This window comes from Peromyscus californicus, unplaced genomic scaffold, assembly GCF_007827085.1.
Source record: "Peromyscus californicus insignis strain IS unplaced genomic scaffold, ASM782708v3 Scaffold_3__1_contigs__length_106647218, whole genome shotgun sequence".
Lineage (NCBI taxonomy): Eukaryota > Metazoa > Chordata > Mammalia > Rodentia > Cricetidae > Peromyscus > Peromyscus californicus.
In genome coordinates, this window is record NW_026294551.1 from 45993522 (window position 1) to 46017034 (window position 23513).

At 47.2% G+C, this 23513-nt stretch overlaps 1 protein-coding gene across 2 annotated transcripts in view; it reads right to left on the reverse strand.

Annotated features, from left to right (window-relative positions):
* Positions 1-244: 244 nt before the first annotated feature.
* The window catches only part of Slc6a4 (solute carrier family 6 member 4), a 34945-nt gene continuing 11676 nt past the window's right edge, over positions 245-23513 (reverse strand). For both annotated transcript variants that reach the window (XM_052758610.1, XM_052758611.1), the window contains exons 2-14: positions 22663-23114; positions 19144-19278; positions 18790-19009; positions 17441-17579; positions 16209-16343; positions 15779-15882; positions 14105-14232; positions 12965-13077; positions 12200-12331; positions 10720-10819; positions 8799-8899; positions 4490-4657; positions 245-966 (exon numbers count right to left, since the gene is read on the reverse strand). In XM_052758610.1, the coding sequence (XP_052614570.1) occupies positions 892-966; positions 4490-4657; positions 8799-8899; positions 10720-10819; positions 12200-12331; positions 12965-13077; positions 14105-14232; positions 15779-15882; positions 16209-16343; positions 17441-17579; positions 18790-19009; positions 19144-19278; positions 22663-23008 (1896 nt within the window). In that variant the 5' untranslated portion in view covers positions 23009-23114 and the 3' untranslated portion in view covers positions 245-891. The remainder of the gene's footprint in view (positions 967-4489; positions 4658-8798; positions 8900-10719; positions 10820-12199; positions 12332-12964; positions 13078-14104; positions 14233-15778; positions 15883-16208; positions 16344-17440; positions 17580-18789; positions 19010-19143; positions 19279-22662; positions 23115-23513) is intronic.

Genomic DNA, 23513 nt, shown 5'->3' on the forward strand with positions numbered 1-23513 from the left:
CATTTGAAGTAGAGCTTACACCAGATATCCAGTTGAACATGGAAGTTGCTTCTGGCCACAACCATCTTAAAAGAAGCTGTCACTAATAGGACTAGTAGACTAATAGAACAGGCCAGATTTGCTCACGGAACGTTATGCTCAATGTTAACCGTGTGTGTGTGTGTGTGTGTTTGTTTGTAGGAGACAGTCACTGGAAAAGATGGTAGCAGAACATGCTTCTAATAACAACACATACACAATGATACACATGGAGTAGGTAGAATTTGTTTAATGTAATAAAAATTAGAGGACACTTATATCGTTTGTAATGGACCCGGAATATCGGGTCTAGGGAGACACAGACACAATGGTGTACAGACACAAATGTTCACACATACACATCATTTATTCAGTTTAACATCTTTACATCTTTCTTTCTTGACTTCACAGCAGCACGTGGGATAGAAGGTTCTAGTACATTCCAGCTATAGAATTCTATGCTACTGAGAAAATATATGGCTAGCAAGACATCCCTGTTTTCTCTTAGATGGTTTATGCATTCATGGACAATGAAGACTTGAAGCAAACAGATGTGAGAGAAAAAATGATACAGGACTTTCACAGACTTTATTCTAAACCTAATGCTAACTGATGACTTCATCACCTCCTACGCGCCCTCCCATGTCCAAAAAAGGCCAGTTCACTGCGTCACATCCACATGGCAGTATGTCTAAGAGATTTCATGGAAAGAAGTGGCTGGAATCCACAAGAGTCTGGGCACCATAGTCTTTAAGACCGTGTCTCCATGAAGAAAGACCTTGCATCATCAGGCTTGGCTGACAGGAGAGAAGTCGAGGTGGGGCTTGTTAGAGCTGAGAGAGGGGGCTGGGAAGCCATTTCCTCTCTGGTGCGTTACACAGCATTCAAGCGGATATCCCCACAGGGAATTTCTGTTGGTGTCTCAGGAGTGATACTTTTAATAATGCGCTGTTGGGAAGAAAATGCAATATTATTTCAACATTAATATGAAAACATTGAATAGTGTGTTTTAATGACATTTCATAATAAGTTGGAATAGCCTCATTGGCCTTTAAAAGAGAACTTCCCAACTTATCTAAAAGGATAAAAATGACAGAGTGGAGAACTCAAGCATCTGGAGAGCCAGTAAGAACGTCAGGGGTCAGTTTTCTGGTGTGAGTTCCTCCAACTTAATTCTCCTGCCTTGGTGGTAAGAGCCATTTTGCCAGACCACCAGACTATTACTGACCTCAAACTTTGCGAGGCCCCAGCCTTCTGCAAGACAGTAACCAGCTAACCCAAGAATGGAGCATTGCTGACATCTTCATAATCACGTGCTCACTAAAGACCATCTCCCATTATCTTGGTGTGGGTCAAAGGCTTTCTGCACTGAGGACAGTCAGCGAATGACCCCAACCTTGAGCCTTCTAGGCTGCTAGTGCCTGAGATATCTTCCCAAATGAGACCAGTTAATAGCTTATTCTGTACACTGCAGACTGCAAGTGGTCCCCAGCTTATAGTGGGTTTATGATGATGCAAAAGTGATATCCATTCAGTAGAAACTCTGTTCTGAATTCTAATCTTTTCCCAAGTTAGTGACATCACTGTCTCCTGGTGCTAGGTAGTGACAGCAAGCCACAGCTCCTGCCAGCCAAGTGCTCATGAGAATAACAGTACTGTATTATGTTGCTAGGCTATGATGTTCAGGAGGTTAGGTGTATTCATTATATATTTTACTTAATGATATTTTCAATTTATGATGGGTTTATCAGGATCTAATCTCGTTATAAAGCCAGGAGCATCTGGACATGACCAGTTCCCAGCAGAGTTCAGACATTTACTTTCCTCTTAAATTTACCTTTTGGTCTTTTTTTTTTTCCCCCCAAACCAAAATTTTATATGAAACTTCTCTTCCTCCCAGAGTGCTTCTGAGTGTCAAATCTGGCCATTAACACCGAGTGACTTTAAAACCGACACAGTAGGTATGGTGGCACACACCTGACAGAGGCCAGCCTTCGGGAGGCAAGAGCATCACTGCAAGATCAAGGCTAGTCTGAGCTACAGAGTGAGATTTTCAGAATAAAACAAACCTCAAACTTCTATTTTCCCAGGGGTACTTGGGGTGGGGGGGGGGGAGCCGTGGCATGCTTCACCACTTGCATTAAGTACACACAAGAATAGCAAAGGTCTCTGAGACGTCTCACATAAAGAAAGGCCTTGGAGTTTCCTAACCCAGCATGCTCCAGATTTTCTACCCAGCGGTATCACCGTTGCTGCTCCGGGGAACTGCCGCTCCTCAGACACGCTCTAGTCCAGTGAGCACATTTTACTGACGGGAAACCACGGCCCAGAGGTGAGTGCTTTTCGTGGCTGACTAGGTCCTTTCCTTAACATTCCCTGGGCTTTATCAGCTGCTTCCTGGAAAGCTGCCCTCTCCCAGCTGGTGGCTCATGGTGAAGATGGCCTTATCATCTCACCTACTGCCAATGGGTTTGAGTTCTGTCACTTATACTCTTTTGGGTGACATTTCCTTGTAACTCACTGAAAATTTGCAAGAAAGACAACTAGGTACATCTTATGACAAAATGACGACATTTGTTAACCTCGAGTTCCTGCTTCTGACCCTGGCCTCCGGGTTTGAAGCAACAGAGGTCATGGATCTTGTCAACCATCGCTAAAGCGTAGCCTGGAGGAACGAATTTAGTGACTCTGGGACTGAGGATGTCTTGCTGTAGAACAACTGTCTGGTCCTCTTTGGGAGGAAAGGTGATAGGGTTGGTTTGGTTTGGTTATAGAAATTTGCTGAGTTGTCTTCACCTTGAGTTTAGGTTTCCTACCTAGAAAAGGAAATGGATCCAGTCGTCCTCAGAAAAAGATGTTTGTCTCAGGCTCTTACGAACTGCCTGAGTGTGCTAGTGTGATGGCCGGGGCAACATACAAGTTTTGCTTATTAGAACCCCCAGTCTAGTCCACCTGGGTTCTCGGAAGCCTTCTGGCTTTCCCCAGACGGTACCCTTCCTCTGAGCCCTCCCCCTGCAAACACAACAATGGACCTAAGACTCTCCTGGTGTGACACTCATTACTGTGTGTAATAAATGCAGCTGTGGCAGAAACACCCAAGCAGTAACATTTAAAACATTTCGGGTCTGTGCAAGTGAAGGGACACTGTCAGGAATCTTAGGAGTGGAACCACTAACCCCGGCAGGGCAGCATGGCATGAAAATGGCCACTATTGTCCCTGACCTTTAACACCAATTTCTACACTAGCCAACGGTCAGCTTAGAAGAGGGAAACCACACCTAAAAACGCAAAAATGCGCCGGGCGGTGGTGGCGCACGCCTTTAATCCCAGCACTCGGGAGGCAGAGCCAGGCGGATCTCTGTGAGTTCGAGGCCAGCCTGGGCTACCAAGTGAGTTCCAGGAAAAGGCGCAAAGCTACACAGAGAAACCCTGTCTCGAAAAAACAAAAAAAAACAACAAAAAAAAAAAAACGCAAAAATGCTGACCAGAGAGCCAGAAGCTCTGGAGAGTCCCTGAACTGGGTTGTCTTCAGACAAGTCACTGAAATGATGACTTTGACGAGGCTATCCCCACCCTCGGTGTTCTTGTCTGTCTATAGCACCTGTGCCCATCCACCTCCCAAGGTCCCTGGGGAGCAAAATGAGATGACCTGGAGACAGACACTGGGGCAAGTATGTTAGGTACTTGATAGTCAGGCATTAGTAATCATTTCTTCTAATATGAGGGTAAATGGTTCCAATGGCCTGAGCTACAACTTTGATAACCAACTTTGGTGGGCAAGTGACAGTTTTTAGGCTAAAATTGTTAATGTAACATCCTTATTTTGTGATGTTCTTCAAAATGGTACTTGACATATTGATGTGAAAAAAATGACCATGGCACCAGGCATGGTGGCCACACCTGTAATCCCAGTACTCAGGAGGCAGAGGCAGGGGGATCTGTGAGTTTGAGGCCAGCCTGGCCTACAGAGTGAGTCCCTGTCTCAAAAAAGAGAAAAGAACAATGACCATGACTCTTTGAAACCATAACCTTCACTTACCTGTGCCCTGGATGTCACAGAGGTGTGGCCTACGCCCAATGGCAAGCAGCAGGTAAAGTGGCTGGTAAGCTTAGGAAGCTGTACACAGCCCCAACAGAAGACTGCAGAGCACCAATCACTTCGAGACAGGGTCTCATAGAACCCAGGCTGGCCCCCAAATCACAGTGTAGCAGAAGACCTCTACTTCCCGAGTGCTGTGATACACCAGGCTCAGCTCACTCTAGTCACTGTGTTTACGAGTTGTGTCGTAGTGATAAAGGCAGCCATTTAATTGTCTCTACCTTCAGTGAGGTAGGTGAAAACTTGATAAATATATAAGACAATGAGCCTTCTGGTGGATTTTGTCTTTTGAATAAAACATAACAAGAGAATTACTTTCTTCACAATTATCCTGCTAAACACACATTCACTCACTCACTAGCCGGCACATACCTCCTTAAGTGTCCCTGGAGTGCTGATCAGCCGATAAATGATGTACGTAGGGATGCAGATGATGGATGACGTCCCTATGCAGTAGCCCAAGATGATACTCCAGTGAGGATAATTATATTGGAAAAGCCGCAGTTGGGGTGGGTTCATCAAAAAACTGCAAATGATGAACTAAGACAAATCCCAAGAAACATTGACAATCTTGAGACCACAAACACCAAAGACCAAATCTGAGATTCTATATATCTGGGGTATATATCCTAGATGAACTTATTACCAACTTCTGTACCAACCAAAAAACCAATGAACGAACAGGTACATTCCTTGCTTGGGTTTCTTCACCTCAGGGCCTACTGTGGAAATTACAAGCTACAGCATCCCTACAATTATCCCCAAAGTCAGAGAGATGTAGTGTCTCCTCCTGCCATGGAGAAGAGACTGGCCAGCAAAGAGGCGCCCTGGGCAGCCTCTCTGTTTATCTGTGCTTTGTGGCCGTGTCCCAGCCTTCACTGACTGTTTTAGGTGCAATCAATGGAAGGTGCCTTCTGTCTGGAGAGAGAAGCTGAGGAGTGCTCTGCTCTTGGGGATGTGCCTCCCCATCTTTCCTGTCTGTGTCAGGCCCTACAGGGATGCATCCCAGCACTAGTGACAGTCTGCTACAGGCCCTCATTGAAGGGAATAGTGGATGTGGGAAAGCAGCTTAACACACTCTTCACTTGAAAATCTTATGAAATTTTTTACAAAAAATTCAAATCTCTTTTAACATCCAACTTACGATTTTCTTATTTTGTTTGGTTTCCAGAGTGAGCATAAACGTTGGGTTTTGCCTAGGAACCGCTGTGCTGAAATCACTACTGCTCTTGATTTAATTTGAATTTAGTGCTTCGTGCTCCTACAGAAGACACTAATGTAGATTATTCGTGTAGTTAACCATCTATTTATATCTGTTTTTCCTTTGTTGGCAGGTAATAAAATGAGAAATTGTTAAGCACACATCCTTCTTCAGAGCCCTGCTAGCCTGGGTCCAGGAGGAGGGCTTCAAAAAAGGAGTCCTGTCAATCACAAACCTTTCTCCTAACACAGGCTCCTCAGCCCCAGACCTGGTTACCGAGAAGGTAACTGGGAAAAACTGGGAAAAGGGGCGGAGAAGTTCCGGCAGGAGCCTCCCTGACAGAGAACTGCCAGCTTGCTGTCAGGTTCGGGAAATCGAGCTCCAAGCTCCTGAGTCAGTGACTCCCTCACTGAACCCAACCTCTTTTCTCAAGCAATCTATTTATTCTTTCTTTCTTCTTTTTTGTAAGTTAGTTTCAATGAAAAAGAACATTTTCAGTAAGTTACTTGTTTACCTAAAGCTTCCCTATAAAGCTCTGAACAGGGGATCTGCTCATTCAACGTAGACTCGGAAGGCAGGTTTGCCGCCTCTCCATGGGGTACGTAAGCACTGGCCTTAGGAGGAGAAATGTGGACATCCCTGGGATGGTGGGGAATGGGCCTCCGCTGGTCTCTACATGGGCGTTGACCATGAGCCTCCAGAAACAAATGAAACAATAATAAAAAGCCCACGGCCTCCAGACCCAGACCAGAATGAAGCATATGAGGTGCTCACGTCATGTGTAAGGGGAAGCCAAAATATTTTAGTATAATCTGTCTGCTAGAGATAGGACCCGATGGGGACAGACTAGGGTTAGGCAAATGACATGAGTCACACAGGTTCAGGGCCAGTTCCAGCATTTGACAAGATGTTTTTCGTACTGATTTTTGGTATTAATTTAAGCATTGCATTAAAACAGTATTTCTCTTGAGTGCTGATGTATGTTATGGCCCCTGGTGTGTGTCTGTTTGCCTCACCCTAGTCTCAGCCTGGACACTGCTTCCTTGCTGGATGGGGAAATATGAAAGCACATAAGAAAAATGCCTCTGCCCTCGGGCATTAATCTAACGTGACTTCTTCCTCTGAAAAACAAATGAGCGGATTTAAGTGGATTACCAAGAAGCAAGGTATTAATACAAGTTAAAACCTATTTATGTCAGGACTTCAGCTTCTGGTCAGAGTGGACCAAGAGACTCAGCCCAAACCTCTTAATATAAAAGCAACTGAAACTGTGCCAGGTGCATGAGCACCTGCCTTCAATCCCAGCACTCCAGAGGCAGGGGGATGGATGTGAGTTTGAGGTTAACCTGAATCACCATAATGAGTTCAGGCTAGCCAGGACTACAGAGTGAGACCCTATGCAAACAAACAAACACTCCTGGATTTAAAAGAAACTGACAGACAGCAAGGTGGTGCACCTGCTGTCCCCACTACTTGAAAAGCTGAGGTGAGAAGATTTCTTGGGCTAAGTTCAAGATCAGCAAACCTTGTTTTTTTTTAAAAAAAAAAATTATTTGCACTAAAAGCACCAATGAGCCAGGGTCTACACAAGAGTCACTGTGTCTCCTCGAGAGCTTGAGCCCACACAGGAGCCACTGGGCCCACACTGGAGCCACTGGAAAGTTTGCTGCTCAGGACAAATGTTTATGAAAACTTCTGGAGTCTAGAGCAATCAGGAAGGACCTCTGGGAACAGAGACACAGAAGCAAAGATAGCAATTGGGACATCATATAAAACTTAATCCTGCTGGGCGAGGTGGTACAAGCCTTTAATCCCAGCGCTCGGGAGGCAGAGGCAGGCCTGGTCTACAAAGCAAGATCTGGGACAGTCAGGACTCTTACACACAGAAACTGTCTCCAAAAAAAAAAACAAACAAAAAAACCACTTCATCCTGAGAAGTATTGATGGGAGGGAGCACAGGTTCTGTCTCAGGGAACTCAGAACACACAGAGATGAAGAGAGACTGTGTGCTAAAGAAAGGCCCGAGAGGTCTGGGATGGCTCAGATGCTCTCAATAAGCTGAGGTGGGCCAATGGAATCAGAGAACCTGCCTTTTTTTTTTGGGCTCTAAAGGATCAAAAAATGACCCCACCCAATAAAGTTAATATGTAAATGAAAAAAACTGAGAAGCAGACCTGTGTGTGATATTCTGTTTGTGTTCTGACAAATAAAGCTTGCCTGGAGATCAGAGGGCAGAGCTAGCCACTAGTTAACCATAGAGGCCAGGTGGTGGTGGTTTACACTTTTGATGCCAGCACAATTCGGAGGTGGGGACAGGATCTCGGTCTGAGGATTTGTAGAGGTAAGAAGTCTCTAGTGGCTGTTTCTCTGATCTTTCAGGTTATTACCCCAATATCTGACTCCTGGTTTTAATTGATAAGACTAATTAGGATCCAGCTTCACAGTCCCTGTGGATGCACACAGCTTGGGTTTAGCCCAGGCTGCCTCAGCATGCACTTGAGAGATCCATCTTTGGGCAGTGAAAGACCGTTGGAGAGGAGGTGGCAGGGGCACACAGCAAGATGGCAGTGAGTACTAAACACGGCATGAGCCACCCTTAGAACTCAACTTTCTTGTCCAGGTCCTTTGACAATAAATGATTTCTACTTTTGACTTGTCCTAAACTTGGGGACCTTTCTGTGTACCTCCTTCAAGGTGCATTTAAAATTGAGCATGAAATTGCTAGACCCCCAAGCAATATATATGTCTTCTCTTGGCCTCAAATAATGTTTGTCACATGGTTTTAATGACACTAAGCCTCAATTTCCTTAAATGTTAATCAGAAACAACAAGCCAGGTGCAGTGACTCGTGCCTGTGGTGGCGGCACTTGAGAGGCTAGCCTGGGCTATGTAGAGAGTTCCAGGCCAACTGAATCTGCACACGGAGACTGTCTTTAAAAACAAAAACTGCCCCCTTTCAGAGTTATCATAAAGATTAAAAGGGCAATGGGCGTAAGTTTGGTGCAAAGTCAGCTCTGGCACTTACTGCTCGGTAAAAGTCATTGTTGTTAGTAGGGATCACTAGCATGACCCCTCAGATCCCTCGAGGTCAATGTCAGAAACAGTGGTGGGCCCAGCTGCTGGGAGTTCCCCGGCAGAGGGGCTTTTTGGAGTACTAGTTTATTTTTGTCTCTTGGTGTGTTTCTGTCCACATACAAGTGCTGAGTTTATAAATTCTTTGAGATGCGCCCTTCAGGCAGCATGCTCTTCTGTCTGTGTGTTACACTTCAGCAGCGCTTTTTTTGATTGTTTTGTTTTGTTTTTCAAGACAGAGTTTCTGTGTGTAGTCCTTGTTGTCCTACAGACCAGGCTGGCTTTGAACTCAGAGATTCTCCTGCCTCTACCTCCCGAGTGCTGGGATTAAAGGTGTGCACCACCGTCTCCTGTCCTTATTTTTTATAAAGAAATATCTGGAACAACAAGGCAGAAGTGACAACTCACCAGAAGAAACAGAGGACTGATAGCTACCCAGCAGATCCTCCAGAACCATCCTGGGCTGAAGCCGAGCATTTCCTTCACGTCACTGCAGAACTGGGTGATTCCTAGAATAGCCCAAAGGAGAATTTGACTGAGGCAAGATCAGCACGAACAGCACCAAGAAGAGGAGTAGGAATTCCTCTCTGAGCTGGTGGAGCTGCTCTGGTCCTTCTCCACGTGAGGGGCTCCAGGTAGATGGGGGGGGGTGCATTACAAAACTGAATAATTTTTATAGCAAGCAAAATTCACAGAGCCAGAAAGTTGATGGACACCTAGGGAGGGAGCCAAGGCCCCCATTGGTGCCCACATCGTTATCCAAAGATCTCAGCCTAGATTTGATGATCATGTCCATTGTAGGAAGGAAGTCATTTTATTTAGGAATAGTGAGCCTGCCTTGCAGAGACCAACTTGGACTATCCACTGGCAACTTTCAAGGAGATTCTTTTCAAGATTTATTTTGTGTGTGTGTGTGAGTGTTTTGCATCCACGTGTGCATGGTGTCCACAGAAGAGGCCAGAAGAGGGTGTTGGGTCCCCTGGAACTGGAGTTAACAGACAGTGGTATGTCACCATGTGGGTGCTGGGAATGGAACCCAGGTCCTCTGGGAGAGCAACCAGGGCTCTTAACCACTGAGCCATCTCTCCAGCTCTTCAAGGGAATTTTTTTTTCTTGAGACAGGGTTTCTCTGTGTAGTTTTGGTCCCTGTCCTGGATCTCGCTCTGTAGACCAAGCTGGCCTCCAACTCATAAGAGGTCCACCTGGCTCTGCCTGCTAGGGCTGGGATTAAAGGCGTGTGCCACCACTGCCTGGCTTAACCACAATATTGCTTATTCGTATGCCAGGGAAAGAGCCAGGTTCTTCTGGAAAAGATTGCTGGTGCTAATGTGACAACGCCCACTGACAGGTGAGGGCGTGCGATGTGACAGGGCTTCCAGCTGCTTCCTCTGGAAGGCTGCGGTTCCGAGGGCAGGTCTCTACAGTGACTTTGAACTCTGTCCTCTGAATTAGGTCCTGAGTTCAGTTCCCAGAACTCATAACAGGTGAATCACAACCTCCTACAAGTCCAGCTTCAGGGAAGTCAGCACTGTCCTCTGGCCTCTGCAGACTGCTACGCTCACACACACATGCAATTAAAATCTTCAGTTCATGTGCTCACCCCACCTTCTTCGCAATGTGCATAATGACAATGGAGATAAAGCAATTGATCATAGACATTGGAAAGCAAATGCATTTCCAGAATGACATGTTTGCTTCTTGATCATACAACATGTGTCTGAACTTGTGTTCCTCAAGTCAAATGCCTGTCCCCTCCCTTATCCCTATTCAGGGGCTCATGGGACCTCTGCCAATAGATCTCAGCTCACTTCCTGTACCTCCTCTCACCCTTGTCAAAGTCCATCCCAGGACAAGAGGGAGTGACCCAGGTATTTACCAGTGCAGACCCAGTAAGAATATTCTTGCCTCGTTAGTAGACAAGGGCCGAAGCTCTAGCTTGCTGCTCTGGAGAGGGGTCTTGCTCGAGAAACTTAAATCCGGGGCACTCTCACAGTAATGCACTGTACAATCAGGTCTTAAACCACCACTGTGGGTAAACTGGCTGACTTTAGCTTCTCTCTTCTGAGTAAATGTTTAAAAAAAAAGAAAAGAAAAGAAAAACCAGAGTAGGAACAATGTTCTCCCTCAAGGGTGTGGCCACTGTGGTCCAGTGTGGAGAAAATGATGGACTGCTCTCTAGAAAGCCCTCACTGAGATTATCTTACAGACTCATCAGGAGCTCACACTTGGCCAACTGCCCCTTCCTGTCCTCTTCTGATGAAATCAGTGCCTGTCTCCATGCAGACTGAGGCTAATACAGAAAGAATCCTCCCTGGGAGGGGCTTCTTACCATAGAACCAAGACACAGCAACGGCTTCTATGAGTGCCACAGTGAGCACGGCGGGGCCCGTGGCATACTCCTCCAGCAGCGTCACCACATACGCGCCTCCCTGGGAACGAGATTACAGATGCGGTCAACGGTCTTCTGAGGTGCAACCACTCGTGACAGAGGCCTGCAGAAGCTTCTGAATGGAAGGCAATGAGTGGGGGATTCTCACTCTGGACTCAGTCTAAGTACCCCAGGCCTGTCTTATGGAGTGGCCTTTGAATGTGTGCCTAGCTGACATCTTACCCCATGGAGCACATTTCTTTTAAATGATGCCGAGAACCGAACTCACAGTCTAGGGTGTGCTAGGCTATACCACTGAGCCCTCAGCCCTCTAGCTCATCCTTGTTTTACCCACCACACTATAAGAGACAGACTCTGAAGGGCTTCGCTATCCACTTTCAACTGACTGGATACTTTCTAGACTCAACCTTGGAGAACCCACAACCAGAAAGACTGAATCTGGAAGCTGGCCATGGTAGTGCACACCCCTAATTCCAGCAGTCAGGAGGCAGAGGCAGCCTTGTCTACATAGTAAAAGAAAGAAAAGAGCCTGGCAGTGGTGGCACACACCTTTAATCCCAGCACTCGGGAGACAGAGGCAGGCGGATCTCTGTGAGTTCGATGCCAGCCTGGTCTACAGAGTGAGTTCCAGGAAAGCACAGAGAAACAAAAAACCAAACCACAAAAACCAAAAAAACCTTGAATCTGGAATGACCAACTTAACACTCAGACATGTAGGTCACTGTTGTCTGCCTTCTTGTTCTAACCTCTGACCCCTCTGAGACCTGCAGCCCCTTACCCTGACCTGGTAAAATGTTGGAATCATTGAGGTCGCGGCTTGAGCCGGGAGGACACCAGCCCACGATGCCACACTACCTGATGTGCACTTTCCTGTATTTGCCTTGGCTACTAAACAAAGAGACGAGGGAGGCGGAGGGCTGGAGAGGATCTGACTTCTTGACATGGCAGGCTCTACAGGAGACCACGTGGCCTGACATACAGGACACCAGGACAGAGCACCCCTCAAGGTGGGAAGGACTGGAAATGAAAATCCTCACTTCTCTCCAGGTATTTTTGCCAAGCCTGAAACATAACTGGGTCTGTTGTGAAACACTAAGCTCCCCCCACCCACCCCACCCCCGAGCCCCCACCGACCCCATGCTGTGCACGGATCTCCCAGCAGGTAACGTGGAAATAACTTCTCGTTGATGACAAATTTTTCAATGCTGAAAATTGAACCCAGGGCCTCACATTATGCTAGGCAAGCAACCTAACACTAAACCGCATCCTCAGCCCTGATAAGCTTTGTAAGAGTGCTAGCAACACCCCTTGAGGCCCCCAAGTGAGGGCACTGTGGAAGTGGAGGAAAGGATCCTCTCTGCTTGTAGAATGACTGGCACCCTAGCAGAGGCCACTCAGAGCCAAAGGCCCCGATACTCACAGACGTCAGTGTGAGCAGGGATCCCAAGACGCAAGTGATGATCACAATGAGCACAAACCACTCGCGACGCTTGGCCCAGATGTGTGGAAACTCGTCCAGTACCGCCGTTATCACGCCTTCCAGGCCTGCAAACTAAAAGTTACATGCAGATGGTCACAGCGGCATCTTGGGACAAGCCTGTGCCTCGAGGACAGTGGACAGGAAGAGAGATAAGACTACTAAGTGAACGGTCAAGCTGACCAAGACTAGTTCGCCCACTCACTGGCACGTGAACAAGGTTATTTCCATCGGATACCATCATCAGAACCCATCATTTAGGACACACAGGCAAGAAAATACAGTACACAGAACTTCAGCATTTGGTGTGTCTGGGACTGAATGGTTGCCCCAAGGCCAGCTCAATGCCAATACCCTCTCCCCACTAATAGTTACAAGTCTCTGAGCTGAGCCTTTAGGCGCCATCGGGGTCAAGAAGGAAAACAAGGAATTTATATATGCTGAGCCCTTTGCGCCAGGCACTTTCCCTACGTTATGCCAATAACAACTCTCTACTGTACCCGGTGCAAAAGGCACCATTGCTGGGAGGAGTGGATGAGGCAGGGGACAGAATGGGGAGGAACGGGGAGAAAGAGGAGGGGGAGAGGGGAATTACCAGGAGGTAGCAAACAGTACCAGTGGGGGTTTGGGTGAGAGGAAGTTGAGTCTAGCCACTTCCTGCTCCCTTTCCCTCTCATCTGCCCAGACCCATTTTCCATTTCCACTCACCGTGCTATCCAAACCCAGAGTGATGAGCATGAGGAAGAAGATGATGGCAAAGAATGTGGCTGCTGGCATGTTGGCTATAGCCTCGGCATATGTGATGAAGAGGAGGCTGGGGCCTGAAAGAGAGGGAGAGAGGAGGAGGAGGAGGAGGAGGAGGAAGAGGAGGAGGAGGAGGAAGAGGAGGAGGAGGAGGAGGAGGAGGAGGAGGAGGAGGAAGCCGCTGAGACCCATCCCACCAAGCAATGGCAACTAGAACTGGGCTACTCGAGAAGTTTACAGTTCTCACACAGTACTCCTCAGGGAATCGGGCTTTGTCAGTACCAAAGCCTTCTTCACCCACCACACCTGACCTTTTGCAAAACCAGGGAGAAGATTATCCACCTTGAAAACTGTGTGTCTTCAACTCGGGAGATAGAAGGGACTTAAGACCCGGACTACTCAAGCTCCAGTACGTGACAATTCTATGTTTCATTGTCAGGGCCAGGACTGCTGTATCTGAGGTACCTTGTGATGCTCTCGGCTCCAGAATACCAGGAAATGGAACAAGGACCTCCTGCTATTTTTAAGTCACCCCTTCTTTTTACATTTGAGGGTGCTACGGTATGAACTGCAGCATCTGAACACCGTAACTTGCTCTGCCACTGACCTCCACAGTATGACAAACATGTTCTCAAACCCTATGGTTAGCTAGGGATGCTGTTGTTTGGTCAAAGCACTACATCGGGCCAAAAGACAAATATTTCTCAAGGCCCTGGGGCTCCATCTACTTGGTCTCATTGCTTTAAATATTTGGTATGCTATTTCCCATGAAAACATTAAGCAGCATCGCTACATCAGATAAATCTTATCTCTCCACAAGGGAAGTTCTAAGGACTAGTGGGTTTTTTTGCTTACTAGACCAGACCATAGCACGAGATCATCCCAGTGCCCAAACCCACTGATTTTAAAGCTATCACACCAGTCATATTTTTAAGCCCACCACACACCGGGCACCGAGAGAACTGAACGCATGGATGGGCTGAGATCACCAAGGCAACTAAGTTTCTTTCAAATCTTTGAAAATGTAAAAGAACAGTTGAAAAGTTTACGTATTTCTAGAGATTCGAAGTGTGTCAGTTCCATAAACAGAGTCCTTGAGCCTACCTGCATCTTTGGCCACCTCGGACACATCCTCATTCCTCATCTCAGCCATGTAGCCAAGCACCGTGAAGATGACAAAGCCAGAAACGAAGCTGGTCATGCAGTTCACCACACTGGTCACCAGGGCGTCTCTGCAGTGGAGAACGTAGGCTCCCTGAGACACCTCTGTGTTAGGGAGTCTAAGAAACGCCTGTCTGTGTCTCTCCTGCTGAGACAGGCCTCCATGCCCAACCTACCCCCACATCTCCCAGATCCCTGTCCCCAAACACTGTGGCTACCACACACAGCATGGGGAAGGCAGGTCAGGGATAGTTGAAGACATGGTCATAAACCAGGTACAGTAGCATGTGCCTTAACTCCATCCCTTGGAAGGCTGAGTGAGGCTGAATGAGGCGGGAGAAGTGTGAGTTCAAGGCCGCAGAGCTATGAGCCACAGAGCAAGATGGGGAGGAGGGAAGGCTGGCCTGCTGTGAAACAGCACAGCACAGACCTCTCCACTTCAACCAGGAGAGGCAGTGCCCTGGAGCGGGGGCCTTAGCTGGAGGGGTCCACAAAGGGGCTTTCACCTCATGTTTGTGAAATTAGAAGTTTAATATTATCTTTCAATAAAATCACAAGACTGCCAAGGAGATACTTTAAGACTTCATTACATAGCTTTAGCTGGTATCCCAACACAAGGCCTTAGAGGGTGTGTGAACTCCTCCCCCATCTTTAGAGAGAATAAATTCCATAATTACTTTCACAATAGTATAAATGGACTGCTGGGCATTGCCATCTGTACAGGAAGATTTAATGTCTGAGGATGATCAGTGACACTCAGGCCAACATTAGTGCAATGCTCCTCTTTTAAAACACAGAAGCATAATTCTTCCACTATTGTGGCACTTGTTTGTAAGCCAAAATTGTTCAATCATTATACTTATTACAATACAATATTTTATATATATATATATATATATATATATATATATATATATATAATCAGTTTGAAATTTTTGTGAAACACATATATTTGATTTTGCTTTTTCAAGATAGGGTTTCTCTATGTGGTCCTGGCTGTCCTAAAACTCACGAGATCTGCCTGTCTCTGCCTCCCAAATGCTAGGATTAAAAGTGTGTGCACTATCATGCCTAGCTAAGGGTAAAGTATATTAACTACTGTATGCTGTATTGTTTTATAATCTTGCCATAACATTTCCTTGTTTTGTTTCCTTGTTTATTTTGTTACTTGTCTTGTCTTAGGCAGGATCCCATGTAGCCAAACACAACATTGAACTCAGTCTGTAGTTGAGGCTGGCCTTGAACTCTTTATCCTTCTCTAATTGAGGCTGGCCTTGAACTCTTCATCCTTCTGTCTTCTCCTCCCAAGGTCTAGGACTATAGAATATACTATCACACCCCACACACACACCCCCGACTAAGAATTTCTTATTTTATATATATGACTCTTACAAAACAGAAGTATCTTGGAGAGTTTCTCTACTTCTGAATAGTCTGGGTAAAGAGAGACACAGCCTGAATGGGCACTATGGCCATGGATGAATGGCCAGGGGCTTGTGATCACCCTGAGGAACAATGCCCTCATGGTGTGGGTCTAGATGGGTTTGAGACCATTGCCCTCCTGGGACTATCTGTCACTCCATTCCCAAGCGTCCCTCAGCAGTTCCACATACTCACTGGTAGCAATTGTTGTTGAACTTGTTGTAGCTAGCAAAAGCCAGGAGAACCCCAAAGCCTGGGCCAAGAGAGAAGAAGATCTGAGCAGCAGCATCCACCCACACCTGGAACACAGCAGGAGAGGGCACAGGATGAGACCTGGGTTGCCGCCAAGCAAAGCAATACCCCTCCGGCCTCCGTGCGGCTGTGCGCTGGCCAGAAGCCCGCATTTCCAGGCCCATTTCGGGGACGGCCACTTCTTGGGTGAAACACATGTGACTTCTCCTCCTAGCATCTAAACTTAGTCCTGTCCCATGGCCTCAAGATGCCGTGTTCATCATTGCAGACTTGCACATTAAGTTTGAGTTGTCCCTACTGTCCTATCTGAACGAGAATTGGCTTTATCTAGTCAAAAGCAGGCAACTGCACAACGTTTCCCTCAAAATCTCACCCCTGTCTCCAAGAGTTTCTGCCAGTTGGGTTTCAAGTAGAAGACGACCCCTCTCCAGGCTCCAGGAAGGGTGGCTCCCCTCACCAGCAGGACGGACAGAACGACGTAAGGGAAGGTGGCTGTCACCCACACCACCTGGAGTAAAGAACAAAAACACAGGTTACTGTCATACTGTCCCAGAGACAGCAAAGAAGGGGACACTGGTCTTTTACTACAGAAGACCTCTGGGAATGTGGGTCCATTTATTCTGTCACTTTAGGAGGCAGCGTGGCCTGGCAGAAGGATTTGTACCTTCAAGCCTGAGGCTGGGTATAACATACTACTGTGATTCTGCCATTTGAGACACTGAGGCAGGAGGATTCCTATGAGTTCATGGCCAGCACGGGCTGCACAGTGAGATGTTGTTCTGAAAAGAAAACAGACACTAGCAGAAATAACAAAACCCACTGTCTTCAGAATCAGCCGGCAGAAATCTGCTGCCTGGTCCTCCCTACCTCTGAGCCTGCTCCACATCTTTACAGTAGGGACAGAATCTGGCAGCAGACAGAATTAGTCAGTATAGAAAAGCTCTGGATATGGCTCATGATTCGCTTTCTGTAAATTATGGCCAATATTAGCAACTGAGTGTATCACTAGGCTAAAAGAATTTTGAAATACACACACACACACACACACACACAATTTGTTTGTGTATACATGTATGTGTGGAGGTCAGAGGTTGACACGGGATGTCTTCCATGATTGGTCTCCACCTGACTTTTTGAGCTCACACCGAACCTAATGTTTGCCCATTCAGTTAAACTGACGGGCCAGTAAGTGCTATCTCAGGGGTCCTCCTATCTCTGCCTCCTGACCCCCCATGCTGGGATCGCGGCCATGCACTGCTGTGAAAAGCTTTTTACATGCGTGCTGGTGACACACACTCAAGTCTCCATGCTTCTGTGGCAAGTACTTCCCCTACTGAACCCGCTCTCCAGCCCCATTCATTTCCTAATATAAAGGGGCTGAACTGTACCTTCATTTAATTAGTTGCACTTACATGTAAATGATATTAGTTAATTTCTAGAACCCGCTAACAGATGTGATGAAGACAGTATCATAGAGTGTGTTTGGTGTTAAGGCAAACTGATTTTCTCCTGCTCAGCAGTTGTCCAGGGTAATAGTCTTGAGTTTTTTGTGACATTGTAGGGTCCTGGGCGGTCCAGGACAAGCAGCAGTAGAGTCCTCCTCACCTTGCCAGATGTTTTGACTCCTTTCCAGATGCTAAAGTAGATAATGGTGAAGATGAGCATGATGCAGAGAGCAAGCTGCCAGCTGATGGTCCCCAGGTCTTGGAGTCCCTTCGACAGGTGGATCTGCAGGACATGGCGCCTGGAGTGATAAAGAAGAGCCCATGAGAGAGTCACCTGAGCACATGACTGTGAATTTCTGTGTAGGCAATGAGCCCTTCACTCTAAATTAGTTCTGTATTTGGGCTACTATTGCCTAAAATTCCTATGTTAAAAATAATACTGGGCTGGAGCCGGGCAGTGGTGGTGCACGCCTTTAATCCCAGCACTCGGGAGGCAGAGCCAGGCGGATCTCTGTGAGTTCCAGGCCAACCTGGTCTACAGAGTGAGATCCAGGACAGGTACCAAAACTACACAGAGAAACCTTGTCTGAAAAAAACAAAAACAGAAACCAAAAAAAGACTACTGGGCTGGAGGAATAGCACGCTAGAAGAACAACTGACTAGTATGTGTAAGACCCCAGCTTTAATCTTTAACACCATAAGAAAGAAAAAAATCCTAGCTTCTCCAAGCATCTTCCAAACCGTAGGTCCCACTCACAAAGTCAGCACACCAAATCAGGAACAAGTTTTGAACAACTGAGGCAATAGGGTGTTTGGTTTCCATGGCAACTGGCTGGAGGAGGAGAAGCCAGCAAGGAGGGTAGCTTTGATGCAGAGGAACAACTTTGGGGAGTGAAGGTAGGGTCAGTGCGGACATGGTGGAGCAATTTGGCCTGACGTATGGGTGTACGGCGACAAAGAAGGGTCAGTTTACGGAGCAGTCGGGAGCAGTTTACTGAGAGTCCCAACTCCAAATCCTGGAGGGAGCGATCCTGCCATCCCTACACTCACATTTGTTCCCTAATCCTAAGCAGCTTCACCTCTCAGAAATCTACCAGGAGGCAGGGAAGGACTCGGAGGTCCCACCCACCCCTGAAGATCCACCCCCAGTCAGTGTTTGCTGGGATAAGACGTTTTCTTCAGTGGTGTAGCACTGATAAGCGGCCCACGCTCCCCAAAGCAGCCTTCGTTAAACTCATGGGTCACCAGAAAGAATAGAGAAAAACATGACCATAGAAGAGGAGCAAGTTAGGAAGGGGATGAGAGGGAGAGAGTAACAATAGGGATGGATATAAGCAAAATACGTTATAGCCATGCGTGTCCATGTCGTAATGGAACCTGCTATGTATAGTTAATATATGCTAATGAAACAGTTTGAGAGAAGTCTGCCAAGAGAGGGGTGAAGATGCCAAGCTCCAGGGGCGTATGGCCTGTCCTTAACAGACCACGCCCTCCCTCGCCTGTCCTTACAAGTAAAACTCCTCAGCAGGGGACGTGGAATGGAGCGTCCAGGTGATGTTGTCCTGGGAGAAGTAGTTGGTGCAGTTGCCGGTGTTCCAAGAGTTCTTGCAGCTGGTCCAGGGCAGCTGGTCCGTGAAGGAGGAGATGAGGTAGTAGAGTGCCCAGGCAATGATGGTGTTGTAGTAGGAGGCGATGTAGAAGGCAATGATGCAGATGGCATAGCCAATCCCTGGACAGTGGGGGAGAAAGGCCACGTTCACAGGGCAGCTCACACCCATAAAGCCCAAGAGATTGAAGAACTAAGTCCCAGGTCCCAGCCATTTATGTACCTTGCCCGGCACCTCCTCCCAACCCTTCAGTTACCTTTGAAAATCGGGCAGATTTTCCTCCATATAGAAATGCACCCATTTCGGTGGTACTGGCCCAGCGCGAGCTCCATGTAAAAGAGCGGGATCCCCCCAAAGATGGCCATGATGGTGTAGGGGAGGAGGAAGGCCCCTGTGGCAGAAAGGAGACAATTTTACTTCCTGCCCACATCTGTCCCCAGATCAGCCCATTGATGTGGAGACAGCTCACAGTAGGTCGCCTGGTCATCGTGCTTTGTGGGAGAAGGCAGTAGGCCAAGTGCCCGGGTACTATCAAGTGTGAACCCCTGTCTGGTTAGTTAGCATGACTGTTGACATTGTAGAGTCACCTGGGAAGGGAGTCCCCATGAGGAAGTCTTTTTGTTTGTTTTGGTTTTGTTTTTTGAGACAGGAGTTTCTCTGTGGAATAGCCCTGGCTGTCCGAGACCTCACTTTGCAGACCAGGTTGGCCTCAAAACTCAGAGATCCGCCTGCCTCTGCCTCAGGAGTGCTGGGATTAAAGGCAGGCACCACCACACCGGGGGAAGTCTTGATTGGATTGGCCTGTGAGAGACTTTCTTTTTCTTTCTTTCTTTCTTTCTTTCTTTCTTTCTTTCTTTCTTTCTTTCTTTCTTTCTTTCTTTCTTTCTCTCTTTCTCTCTTTCTCTCTTTCTCTCTTTCTCTCTTTCTCTCTTTCTCTCTCTCTCTCTGTCTCTCTCTCTCTGTCTCTCTTCCTTCCTTCCTTCCTTCCTTCCTTCCTTCCTTCCTTCCTTCCTTCCTTCCTTTCTTTCTTTCTTTCTTTCTTTCTTTCTTTCTTTCTTTCTGGTTTTTCGAGACAGGGTTTCTCTGTGTAGCTTTGCACCTTTCCTGGAACTTGCTTTATAGACCAGGCTGGCCTCGAACTCACAGAGATCCACCTGCCTCTACCTCCCGAGTGCTGGGATTAAAGGCATGTGCCACCACTGCCTGGCTGAGACTTTCTTAATTGGTTTAATGGAGATGGGAAGCCCCACCCTGAACGCAGGCAGCACTCCTTCGTGGGTTGGTCCTTGGACTGAATGGAAAGGAGACACTGAGCTGAGCCACCATGCGCACATGCACGTGACTAGCTGCCTCAAGTTCTGCCATCTAGAATTTTCAGTGGTGATGGACGGTAACCTGGCACCTTGAGCCAAATAAACCCTTTCTCTTCAAGCTGTCTTTGTCTTGGTATTGCACTGAAGCAACAAGAAGCGAAACTCAGATACTGTCTCAGGGAAAAGCAAAAGCAAGAACAAGTCAAACAAAAGACAAACCAAGTGAACAGTCCAGAAAGAGGGGCCTGAGGGAGGGATGGAAAGAGGCTGGGCTGGAGTCAGCAGAGCAGGGGCCAGGACTGGGGGGGGCTGGGGTCGTTCAGAGAGTCACCAGTCTGACTCAAGTTTGGGTTTTAGTAAATTCGAGGCTTTCTATTTTAAAAAGTCTGGCCAGGACTAAACCAGGGAGAGGTCTCTAGATAAGACCCTGGCTATTGTTAGCCAAAGGATTATAAAGGCAAAACCCACAAAGTTGTAATTCTGGGGAGCCAAATGAACTCATATGCTGTTTGGGTGCGGGCAAGACTTGATTTTATAACAGACGTCCAAGCAGGTGCCTCAGCCATCCAAGCAAGCAGGCATTTCATACAACAGCAGAACTTAGCAGTTAGCCTCTTTAATTTTGTGACCCATTACCTTATAAGAATAGCTGAGTCAGTAAAATATTTTGCAACAATCAGCAATTTTTTAAGAATAGCTCAGTTGCACCAGGAAGCGTCCATCTCGGGCCAGCTGATAGGGTACATTCAAGGGAGGAGCGACTTCCTCATGACTTACACAAGTTACAAACCATTTAGATTTTTACAAGCCTAGCACAGTGCATTTATCCTCTAAACAAAGTTCACCATCACATGGAGACATCCACTTTTGTCTGAACTCTGATTGCCTCTCACATAGGATGAAGGTGCCAGCAGAGTCATACATCACAGTCACAGGTGACTCTAAAAACTGACCTCCAGATTCGAGGGTCCACCCCAGGCCTCATGAAGAAGATGTCCAGGTGTGGGAACAATGCTGGACTGTCCGATGATCCACACAGATGTAACCATCTATAATTCATGGAACCCGATCCTCCTTCATGAGTATTACCTATGACACTAGACTCTTGAACACTGATATTTTGACAGCACATCCATAATTCCACTGAGCCAGAATAATTCCTCACAGGCCATCACTGTTTGAGAGCGTGGCTGAAATTGGTTGTTTCTCACAGAACGAGATTGCTCACCTGCAGCTTGAGATTTAGCCCAAAGGGCAAGTTAGCTATGATTTCCCCTGATAACCTTCCTGCCTAAAAAGTGCTTCACCCCTAAAAACCTAAAGTCAGTGTGACTCAGAAAGCTCCCTGTAATTACAGTCGCTTTGAGCAAACTCAGCTTGAGAATCAAAATCATACTGTATTTTTATGGTGACCCTCAACTCATCCAAAGGATTTACCCAATTGGCTTTATAGTAGGAAATGTCACCAAAGATCCAGCCCCTCGTATAGGCTCAGGCTAAAGGTCCTGCCAAACAGGAGATAAGAAGAATATGATTTCCAATCCCCCCATGCAAGAGGTGTACAACCTCCCCTGACCCAAGGAACTGCCTTCATAGCCACAGAGCAGCCACTAAAAGACGAAGAAACTTTGTGCTAGGTCACAGAAGTCTGGATGACATAAATGAATTACCTCCCAGATCTCACTATAGTTGCCTCTCAAACAGCTTGTCAAGATACACGTCCACTGATTTGATCTTGCCCAGTGTCCACACAGAGGGTCAGTACCTACTCACCTGTCTCCCCCAGTCTGCTCTGCTCTCTCTCTGGCTCCCCAACTCACACATACAGTCAACATTGTAACTACTCTAGGGCCTTCGGGTCACTCGAATGGACAAGACAAGGCATCTACAACACAAGAGATGTGAATGTCGCTGTGCGTGCTCTGGGGTTGGCACTAATGTCATACTGAGGCTGGGTTCAGCTTTGGATCACATCAAGTCTGATGACTTAAGACTTTGGCCCTACACTAGTGCTGTTCTCTGACCTCACACAAGCCCAAAGTCCCAGCAGGGGCTGGAGCCTTACAGGCGCCTCCCAGTGTTTCCTCCCACAGGCCTTTCACCTCGGGACTCTGCCAGCAGGACTTCAGCACAGGGCAGCGAGTGTTCACTTGCTTCCGACTCACTAACAGAAGCCTGACCAATGCAGGACGAGAAGGGAAGTCCTTCAACAAATGCAGCACAGACAATAAACCCATGTGTAGGAGAGCTCAGGTCCAGCTTCACAAACCCAAAGCCCCACACAGGCTACCTTAGGCTTTTGGCTGAAAGGAGACTTGACTGGCGTGAAAGCCTAGGTTTCACATTCTCAGACTCATGTCAGCTACACAAGACAGTGAGGACATGACTTGTCTTAAGGCTTCCCATGAGGGTCTACAGCCCACCCTGGGTGGGAGCCTCTGCTGGTGGCCCATGGTACTAACCTCCGCCGTTCTGGTAGCATATGTAGGGAAAACGCCAAATGTTGCCCAGGTCCACAGCGTAGCCAATGACAGACAGGAGAAAATCCATCTTCTTGCCCCAGGTCTCTCGTTCCCCTTGGCGAATCTCAGCCACCAGGGTGGTGGTGGCGGCAGCTGGGATGGAATGTGTGGCTTCGTCTCCTGCACTCGTGCTGGGAACTGCAGAGTACCCATTGGATATTTGGCCAGGCTCTGCCCTGTCCCCTGGGGTGGGGACACCCTTCTGTAGAACACCATTTTCTTGACAGTCCTCTCTGTCCTTGCATGCTGACAGCACTTTCTGAGTATTCAAGGGTGTGGTCTCCATCCTGTTGGTCAGTAAATGATACCGATGCCCATCCGCCAATGACTGGAACTAATTCTTACGTTTGGCTTTGAGTCCCCTCCCCGTGTTATGGTGATAAAACTGAGCTCTGTTGGAAAAGCATACAGAGAAAGGAGAGAGACATTAGGGATTTATTTGTTTGGGATCTTAATCATCATGTTATTTTTTTGTTTGTTTAAGAAAGGTCTCGCTCTGTAGCCCAGGTTGACCTTGAATTTGCAGCAGGGTAGTCCTTGAACTTTCAGCAAGGCCTCCTATCTCCGCTTCCTGATTGTGGGGATTACAGGCTTAAGCCATCATAACAGCTCCATCGGATAGCTTAAATGATCGTAGGTGACAGGGTTACAAATGCTCTTATCTGTAAGCCAGCCCATTTGCTCAGAGTCAATAAAATCACTTAAACTTTTCAACAAATGGAGGGTGTCAAATCACCATCAAGTAATTTGAAAAGGAAACAAAACAAAAGTAGCAAATCATCAAGACTGTG